General features: G+C 40.5%; 1 protein-coding gene across 2 annotated transcripts; it reads right to left on the reverse strand.

Annotated features, from left to right (window-relative positions):
- Window positions 1-435: 435 nt before the first annotated feature.
- tmem248 (transmembrane protein 248) lies at window positions 436-10,360 on the reverse strand. 2 transcript variants are annotated; one of them, XM_012821947.3, is made up of 8 exons: window positions 10,012-10,360; window positions 7,441-7,599; window positions 6,947-7,232; window positions 5,059-5,209; window positions 4,703-4,886; window positions 2,887-3,030; window positions 2,579-2,683; window positions 436-484 (listed from the first exon to the last, which is right to left on the reverse strand). In XM_012821947.3, the coding sequence occupies exons 1-8, from the start codon at window positions 10,012-10,014 to the stop codon at window positions 464-466; spliced, it is 1,053 nt and encodes a 350-aa protein (XP_012677401.1). In that variant the 5' UTR covers window positions 10,015-10,360; the 3' UTR covers window positions 436-463. The 2 variants fall into 2 exon arrangements, with proteins under 2 accessions (XP_012677401.1, XP_012677402.1); XM_012821948.3 differs by lacking the exon at window positions 2,579-2,683 and having other exon boundaries at window positions 10,012-10,359.
- Window positions 10,361-10,389: the final 29 nt, after the last annotated feature.

A 10,389-nucleotide genomic window follows, 5' to 3' on the forward strand; every position in this document is an offset into this window, starting at 1 on the left:
TCAGATCCCAACCAGTCACCCTCAAGTACAGATGAAGCTGTTGAGAACACAAATGGGAGATGCGTCTGCTTCTGGGTGAAGAAGACTGTCAGAAGGTTAAAGAACACGACAGAAGTATAATACAACAGTATGAAGCGCTAGAGTCCCATTCCTCCATCCGCTGTCATGGGGCGCCTCTGATCTTGTCCTCACAGACTTGAATGTGGATGGCACAAGGGAGGTGTGTGGGTGGGGTGGGGGGGGGGGGGGGGGGGGGGGCGGCTCAGACAAACTGCTTCTGTACTGAATAAGAGTTCTACAAATATATACACAGTAGATACAGGCACTTATTTGTCTTTGGTTGGAGGGACCCAACATTGCAGAGAAATGCATTCACAGAGTTTTGCACCCTTCCCATGGGTTCAGTAGGCAAGTTTCTTCTCCATATTTTCTCACCAGATATGCTTCTGTTCAGGCGTCACTTTTATCCCTCCGAGAAGGCCACCTGTTGAGAAGGGAGAGAAATGCTTATTAATGCCAGGCTCATTTGTCTACTACTGCCACTATGCCACTCAAGGCTTTACCCAATACAAAACTGCACCAGCAAGGTAATATTCTGTTTTATGGTTGAAGAAATCTCCCATTGACTTCCACCAAAAAAAGCTGATGAATAGGTTAGCAAAAAAGTGACTACTTTATAGTTACACCACTGCAGTAAACTGACGTGCTTTTTTTCCTCTGGTTTTCTAGGTTGATTTTCTCAAAAGAACCTAGTTAAACATTAGCCTGCTATAATCAGACCAGACCAAAAACAGGGTCGGGCCATGCTCCATTGGGGATTGTTTCCAGTTGTTCCACCCCTAACCTATAGACTTCGGGTTCATTTTGAAACCATCAGACCAGCCTTTAACTAATCTGCATTGACCACTATGTGATTGCTATACTTCCTACTTCGCCACTAACTGTGCAAACTGATCTATTAGCCTTTTCCCAAACCCCATTGGCAGCAGGAAAACAATGTCTTTGTCCTTGATGAATACATTTACAAATTTTTCTTGCACTGGCTTCAATTCTTTGATGCTTGCTAGCATCTGTATCGATCGTCTAGCTCTAGCACTCCCGCCATTAGTGTAACTACATTTAAAACAAACGTTTCACTTCAATGTCATTGCACAATTGCCACCCACCCCGGTCGCTGATTGGTAGGCCCTATAGAATGGACCACCACAGAGGATTTCTAGACTATAATCTCAGGGAAAACAGAGCAGTGAGCAGTAGGTGGGCGGAGCCAGGCTAGTTAAACATAGCCTAACGATCATTTTAAAGAAAATCCAGTCATTACCAGTCCGGCACATTAGATGTCGTTCTCTCGTTCAATTTGTGCAAAGCGCATCAAGGAAAACCTGTTGTTGCATCAATTTTTTCACTGTGAAAACAACTATACCCATATGTGCCTCAAATAAACATTTGGCCTTTTCTTTAGTTTTTTTTTCACAATTTGTTTCCAGTTTGTAAATCTGTATTCCATTTAGAAGTGACCAGGCGTCCTATTTTTCCCAGTCCTGTTCTTCAGCTCTTTTTAAAGTGTCCCTGTCGTTGCACGATGCGAGTCAAATGTAGATGTGAGTCACGCCTGCCCCATTTTATATCATTACGACAGTATGCTACACTACCACACTACATGTTCGGAGGAGAAGACAGAGGAGATCAAGGAGTGTCTTCTCTTTATTACAGATAAAATGCCAATGTGTTGTTATCCAAGTTGTAAAGAAAATTAGTCATTAATAAAAAAACAAAAAACAAAACAAAATCAATATTTTACCCAATGTCGTTCCAAGAGTCAATTAATGTTGGTAACTTTTTATAAAGCTAGACAACTAACACACACAGACACACATTCCCGAGGAATCGACGCTGGGCACAGCACTCCTCTGTCTATAGTTCTCTTTACAAACCTATTAGAAGTGTCTATTGTTACCGTGTCTATTGTTACCGTTTCACACCGTAGTGAAACCAGAAGTGCGCTTGCGCAACTCGCATCTATGTTTCAGGCGGCAACAGTTCAGACTTATTCTTACAAAAATTCTTGTTCTATATTTCCTCTTTCCTTTAACTTTAATAACAGGGTTAAGAGCAAGTGTTGTGGGACTTATCTTATCCATGTAAACATAATTCACATGACGATCTAGAAAACACAGGTTCTGCTCAGGAAGACGTTACTCGAAGCGATAACTAGCTGCTGTTTGTACAGAGAGGATGTGGTGAAAACGGATAAAATGTGATACGGGAAGAAAACAGGACTTGCTAAAGGGTATTTTTTTTCTGATGTCCCTGACCCTAAGGACCAACAGGCACAACATAATGCAGATGTTATCTTTGGGGTAACTCCAACAACATTGGAGCAAGACCAAACCTGAAAATAATCCATGTCATTCATCGTTTCATCTGTATGCAGTATGGACACTGTGACAGTTTATTTGGGTTAGACACGTACGTACTGAGATTCCAATCAATGTCGCTGATATGATATACATTTAAGCAAAACCATAGCTTTCTTGCAGCTAACAATGTTAGATATGGATGACATGAAACCTCTCACTTTTGTGTGATGGTTGAGGTCCTTGGTTGCAAACTTTCTGGGCTGTCTTGGAGTGAAACATGTGGCAAGTGTTTTGGCAGTTACCTCTGGGAAAATGTGAATCATCTGAGCATGCACAGGAATAAAGTTACCACACATTTACGTTCATTTTCACATCATTTTCATTTCATTTATTTCATGACTCAGTGGAATACTCAATTTTGACTGATCAATCGAGGCAACTGGTACCTGCAAAATCTCTGCCCAAACAGTGATTTATACAGAAGTCACCCAACAATATAAAAAGGAGAGATTTAAATGTCTCCTACCTTCTCAGGGCAGAAGTCTGAGTTGTTCTGTCTTACTTTCCCGGGCCGGCCCTTAATGACTGCATAGCAGAACATTGTGATCACCATCACAAACAGGAAGTAGCTGGTGTGCATTAGGTGAAGATTTATCAGGGAGCGGTCATCCTGGCAAAGGGGGAAATTATTACATTACCTGTTAGCCATTACCATCTTAGTCCATCTTGACCATTAGAATAACGGACATCCTTCCCATTATCTCCGTAAGCAAGTTTTGAAATCACAAACATATACCTACAGACTTAAGAGACTTAATAGATATCCAAGTGCACCTGGAGCACACTACCAGTGGAGGGGGTAGATAAGCAAGACAAAGGCACACATCAGGCCCTGTAGTATTTTTGTTCTGCTATAATTTGCGACAAGGGAATGCACTACTGAAGAAAAACCTGCAGTGTTCCATGTTTAATTAATTGGACTGTTCCAGTGAGTGGATTGCCTCATAAAAAATGCCATGGTTTCAGGCCCCTTTTACTCTAGACACACTTAATTAAACTTCTGAAACAGTTCAAGCCAGTTTCTCACCAACATGGACACTCAGTACTAAATTAGTAGTGTAGTAAAAAAGAACTTGGTCTCCAGTGAGGCTACCTCTAACGCAAAAAATAATTTGAAGGAAAAAGGCTAAAATCCACCAAGGCCCAATGCCCCACTGTACCCATGTATTACCATGTAATCACAATCTATACACACAGTCATATACTTTTGAGAGGTGACAGATTCTCATTACGGGGAAATTCTATACAAATCCCTGTGTCAGCACAAACTAACCCAAACAAGAGATTAACATGGTATTCATTTGGAAAACATCCCGTACTACTTTTCCTTTTCTGGAAAGTCACTTGGCAGAGCTAAATAAACACAGAGAAAACAGAAACATGCCATTTGCTGGGTACAAAACAACATGGTGTCATGTAATTACTGTTTTACATGTATTGTTTCTGTATTGAATCAAAGACAAACACCATCTAGATGTGCACACTGTCTGAGAGGGAAAGGGACCCACCCTTAGAACACAACCAGCTAATGTTTGTGAAAAATACAGGCCTAACAAGATCATCATTTAACATGTCTATCTCACCATCACTCACAGAAGAGCATTCATTTAGATTAGATTTAGATACACACTATCCCGCATGCCTGCCTGCCTGACTAGCATTGGAGATACATTGATGGGAAAAGCATGAACTCAAATGCACTGTGGTTCATCGACACCAAACACGGTGAGAACCAAGCACACTGGTCATTGGGGGAGGAGGAGGAACTGAATTCAGACTCCAGCAAGCAAACCAAGTGTGAAAAACATTATTAAATTAACTAAAGGGTAAACACTATTATACGGTTAGCAGCGTCCCCGCTACCAATGGCATTAGTGTGGTCTCAAACACACACCCAGTAACCTCATCAACAACTAAAGCCTCACAAATATAAATGAATACACAGTGACACATAATAATGTCGACTCTACAAACCAATTGTAATCATTTTTTTGCAAATAGGTAGCTATTCTAATATGACTACCCATATGCAACAACTTCACATTTAACAAAAACATAACTGCAGTAGCCATAAGTTTTTTCCCAATAGCTTTTTTTTTTACCCAGGATTGTTATAGTAACACTACTTTGTCAATGTTAATCATTTGCAGCCAGACCATAAAGGCTTATTATTATTATTTGACTTAGTGGAAAACTGTATTGCATGTTTTTTAAGTATGATTTTTGATGATGTACTGTGCAGTTTTGCAGATCATTTGCACAAAACAATTAAATTGACTCACATCCGGGACAATGACGGTGAGCTTGGGGTTCAGTGCATGATAGACCTTTCCGATGGCTCCTTTGTAACACCAGAACGGGTTGTAATCCTGTGTGTATTTGGTGTCCGAGTCCCGCGCTGTCGTGAAGAGCTTGTACCACGATGTGGCATTGGTGTACGTCTCTGGGATACAGTGGGGAGGCTGCCTGCAATGTTATACAATTTCCACACCACCACCATCAGACTAACACAGGATATCAATCTGAATCATTCTATCAGCCCTATCATTCTAGAATAACCATCAACTATTTCAGCCATTTATTCAACTTTAGAGATGGAGCATGCTGTAGGGTGTTTCTTTGTTGACCGGTAACTCACACTGTGACAGGAAAGACATTGCTGGCCGCAGTGATGGTCATGCACGTGCTGAACACCACCTGTTCACAGTGGCCATGCAGGACACAGTCATCCGAGTTCCAGGAGGCCGGCAGAGTGAAAGTTATGTTCATCTCCTCATGGGCTTCCCTTCCTACGAGACGGACACAATGTCACAAAGAAGATTACACTTCACTCCGGCCCCCTCAGAAATCCTTTCAATTAGAATGGACTACATTCAGTTAGGATTCAAATACTGGATTAAAAACAATAATACAAGAAAAATGAAAAATAATCAATTACAGTGTTTCCCCTAGGTTTACAGCTTTGTAATTTTATTACAATTATCCACAAAGTGTGCAGCTTTTGTCACTGCAGTGTACCTTTTTGGGCTTCTGGAAGAAAATGTTTTGAGATATTTGCGGCCTAAAATTCCTGATTTCGCAGGAGCTTTTCCAAAAAGTTGCTATGAAAGTTTTTATATTTAGGTGTTTTTTGCAATGAAATTGCCGAAAACAAGTGAAAGTTGCGATAAAAAGTTGCGAATTGTCCTCTTTGTAATAATAATTGAGTTATTTGTTGGAAAATAATAATAATAAATAATAAATGATTAATAAACAAACATTAATTCATCAAGAACAAAACGATTGAGAAATGGTTCTCTTAATAACCTCACCAATATGCCAAACAAAAGATTACCAGGACTACAAAAATGTAGCAAAATAGGCTTTATTTCTCCACAACGAAGTGCACATGTTGGCATTAGAAAAGGACCATCAGTAAGACTGAATAAAATGTTATGAATGTCTCAGCCTTCATATGACAAAAAAAAAAAAACAGCCTGTGTCACTATGATCGGTCTCGTCATCTAACGTCCTGCCTGTGTTTCTGCCGTTCTCATTCTATGCTTATCAATCTGTTTTGCTATCCTTGTTTATTTATTTTATCCGTATAGGTGTTGATGTTCAATTTCATATATTTATTTAAAGTCGTCCAATTTCAAGTCATCCATTCTTCAACACTAGCTGCTACCTTATCTTCAAACAGAAAGTAACGTTAAATCTCCATGGCAACAGCTCGTGAGGGTTTGGGAAATAATCAGATTTATTGCTTCCTTCATTATTCACAGCAAAATAAATAATTTTCATTACATGTCATAGATTTATTACCAGACTCTATGTAAAAAGGGCCACGCACAACTCGCGGAAAATGATAACAAATGGAAGCCAGATCTATTTCTGAATTTTCGGTGCAGATATGGGCGTACGTTCTGTTTCCACGTCTGTTGTAGCCATTCTCGACCCTATGAAAAGATCTTCGCTGGATTCATGAACGCCTGGAAATGTGTTTTTTAAAGCTTAAAAGTGTCCGTAGCTGTGCACTGATTCTTAAGCCCAATTCTATCCGCTGGTGGGAGCGTGCTCACATGTGTGTGCGTGCACGTGTGTGTGTGTGCGCATCTTGGCGGAACTCCGCCATGCGTGATACATAGAGCAGAGAATTGTAAACGCGCGACCATGTAGAGACAGAAATTACATGCCGTCGTGTAAATAAGATAAATAACATAAGGCTATTTATTTTGTATAATAAAATAACAAGCTATAGACCTGTTCTATAGGAAAGGTAACCTTACATGACTTCCGTTGTGATCTGGCGCTTTATAGAAAATAAAATTGAACAAATGTAACTTGACCTTCCAGGGAGGGCGGGGGGTGCCGTTTGGGGGGCGGGGCGCCCCCCTAATATAACGGTAGGGGAAACACTGAATTATCAAACAATACATACAATCACCTATGTGTATCAGAACTTCATGCCAGGCCAATAAATAAATGAATAAAGTACCTAAATAGGTAGGTCAACGTGAAGTTAACCACTGGCACTCAGCACCTACCAGAGAGGCCAACCTGCTGGCCCAGTATGGTGGCGTACAGGTGGGTGATGTTACGGGAGTAGCCCCCAAATGGCCGCTGGGGATCCAGAGTGAGGGTGATGGGCACAGAGATGTTGATGGGCCCTGGGTCCTCCAGCACGAGGGGGGCCTGGGTGCTGGAGCGTCCCTGGCCGCTGGGGACCGTGCTGTCTGGCGTGATGGACTCGTTCAGGCCGTGCTTCAGGGTCTCATTCTCCGAGATGCAGAAGTCAAGCTCGTTAAAGCGGAGAAGAAAGGTGTTCCAATCCTACAAGGAAAGTAATTTCTTACTAGGCAGTCAGGCACTTACTTAAAAGTTAAATGTCAGAAGAGTAATATTAGGTTTTTTATTTTTACAAATATTTACAATACCATGGGCTACTCTATGTTTCTGACATGACTTTGGTTTTCTTTATAACAATAGTCTATATCAGTAACTTGTTTTTGTAATTATTTCCATTAAATTGGCCTCTTACCTCAGTCATCTCAGGGGATTTGATTTCTTTGATCTTGAAGAAATATCCTATGGTGAGGAAGGTGATAGCCACAGCACTCACACTGACCATAAAAATGACCAGGGGAGGACGGTTGCTTATGTAGGTCTTCAGATTCTCCAGAGGATTTAACAGGTACACCTGGACACAGAAAAAAAAAAACACACTAAAATCTACCACAACACTAAAAGCGAAAGAGCTATTACACCTTGTTCCATCACCACGATATTGCAGTAAAAATGATTCTCATTCAAACCAAAACAAATCCAGTGACTGTACTCAAAAATACTTTCACACGCACTCCAAAGTATTTCTATGGAAGTAAACATCTCTAAAAGCTACCTTACAGCAATCTATTACATTGACTGTTAATATACTGATGAATGGTGAACATATCAATTGAAGCCTAACAGATGGTAGGACTGGAACCTGCTGACTGTTCTAGACTTTTTACAGTTTGAGCAAAGCCCTTGTGGTTTTACTATAACCACTACTGGTGAGGAGAATGAGGCTGCTTTTCCAAATGAGGGCATAACATGGATGTGAAGGCCGAATGTTATGTGTTTATGATAAATGAATTACAAGCCACAAGGTCATTGTAAAACAAGCCACAAAGCACAGTTGAAACAAACCAAAGTCCAAACTGATCCATAATGCACGGCAGGAGACTTTTCTATATACATCCATTCATACTAGATGCTTACAAGTAAGCAAAACCATAAACTAATTTGTAAATAAATTTGCTTAAACAAACAACTGAAAAATAAAGTTGATCTGAGTATCCCTTTAAATACACTGCCTTGAATTGGAAAACTACAGACTGTGAACAAAGCTCAGCTGCATAACCCACAGGTTAGGCCTCGGAATTTAGCACAGTTGATGTTATTCAAATTAATGCACACTGCAACAGGTCTAACAACTCCCAAACTCTTTGTTGAAAAACTGGAAAGACTCCATGCCATCTCCATAGCAGCGTTTACCAGGGCATGCAAAAAGCTCAGTAATGATAGTACAATCCATCCAAAGCAACATCCAGTCGCATCACTGCTGTTGGTTGGTTACACTAGGACAAAGGAAACATTTGTTCATCAACTTCACAGCATACTCAGCATATTGTTTTTTATGAGAAAAAGTTTGTTGGGGCCCATAAACTCTGATTTACTTTTGTTCCAGTTTGTTGTGAGGTAATCCTTTTATTTATAACAAACATTTGCCTACTTGCACAAATGAGTCACAAATACACTAGCCTTTTCAGGCGATTTCTTTTTCCCATTTGCATGAGGAACACTGAAGCTATACAACATAATCCCTACTTCGCAATGACATGTCAGTGGATTCAGTATTCAATGAATGGTGTAACATCTAACACGATCACTTATGCTCATCATTATTGCTACGTAACTTTTCATGCATAATAGCACCCAGGCCAAGTTACGTGAACACTAGGATATATACTCAAATATACTCACAATAAAACGTCAAGTCATCTAAACCTCTATGCCCTATGCATTAAAGCCTTCTGTTTCATTTTTACTTTGTTGTGTTTTTGAGGCCACTTTCTTATACGTTTTAAAAGGTTTGCTGAATATTTCCACTACAATTCTCCCTCTAATGATTAACTTATATGCATTACATCTTCAGGACCGTGCAACTTGTGTTTTAACCGAGCAGGGCCTTGTCACCACCACTGTATATATATAACCTTGTTTGATAGGGTATAAATGATTAGATAGGGAACATCTAATACGTGTAACATTATCCTAAAAATGCAACCCTCAACCTTCGAATGTCAACCTCGCACAAGCATTCCTATAGTCAATGTAAGTAAGCATGTAGTGTGCATTTATTATTTATTTCAGGATGTGTCAAGTTAATTCATCAACCTTGTATTACACTGTATCACGGAATATCAGAGGGTAGGTTATTAACACGCCAAAACTGCTCAAAAACATTGCAAGTCACAGAAGCGGGCGCCTGTTCATACGCAATACGTGCTGGGCATTAGTTCTCATATCTTCAACGTCTAAATTAGCGAAATACCCATTACTGGAGATGTGACTCAGGGTAGGTAAGAATCTCTCAAACTACCGTAGGCTTCAAGGCTAACTGTGCTAGTCACCCAGCTATAAAGCAATGGAGGCTCTGTCCGCCATGGATAAAATGCAACTGTTTCAATCACCCAGATTACGTAACAAGAATGTATCCACCATTTGTAGTAGATTGCTTTTCGAATTAAGATATACGCTGTCGCTTTATACTAAACTAAACCCTGAACACCTGAGGATAACGCTCCAACATTTGCTAGCTTTAGAGCTAGCATTTAGCCAAGCATTGTGCGTCTGTAAATTAGCTAGATAGCTACCAATCTAGCTCGCAAGCCATATAGCTAGCTAGTTAAGTTGCAAACCTAAGTCAGTCAGTTTAACAGTTCCTATGACAGGCATACGTTAATACTTTCACTAACCAAACATATAATGATAAAACGTATTGCCAACGCAAAAACAGTTTCAACAATACATAAATAAAGAGGACAACCACTGAGCTTTCACTCACCATTTTCACTCCCTGTGTGCGCACGACGACTGCAGGTGGGTCGTGAGCTAACCAGCTATCCTAGCTAGCTTGTGTTGGCTAGGCTACTGGCAGTGAAGGAGAGGAGACAGGGGTTTGGGGACAAAAAGGGCTTGCGGTGTTGAAAGAGCCGTTAGTACTCCTTCCCATTATTTTCCCGTACCCGCAAACCCCTGGTGTTTCTTCGTGAACTGAACTATCTTCAGTTGACGTTCGTTATGGTAGCGTCAGCTCTGCTGGCTTGGATCAGTGTTTACTGCTACCGTCTCGCACTGCAACAACGCACTCCTCTAACTACTTGTCAGATTAACGCAAAAACCCTAGCTATTATGAGTATACACCAGGGGTATACACTTAGTT

This window comes from Clupea harengus, chromosome 8 (genome assembly GCF_900700415.2).
Source record: "Clupea harengus chromosome 8, Ch_v2.0.2, whole genome shotgun sequence".
NCBI classification, from domain to species: Eukaryota; Metazoa; Chordata; class Actinopteri; order Clupeiformes; family Clupeidae; genus Clupea; species Clupea harengus.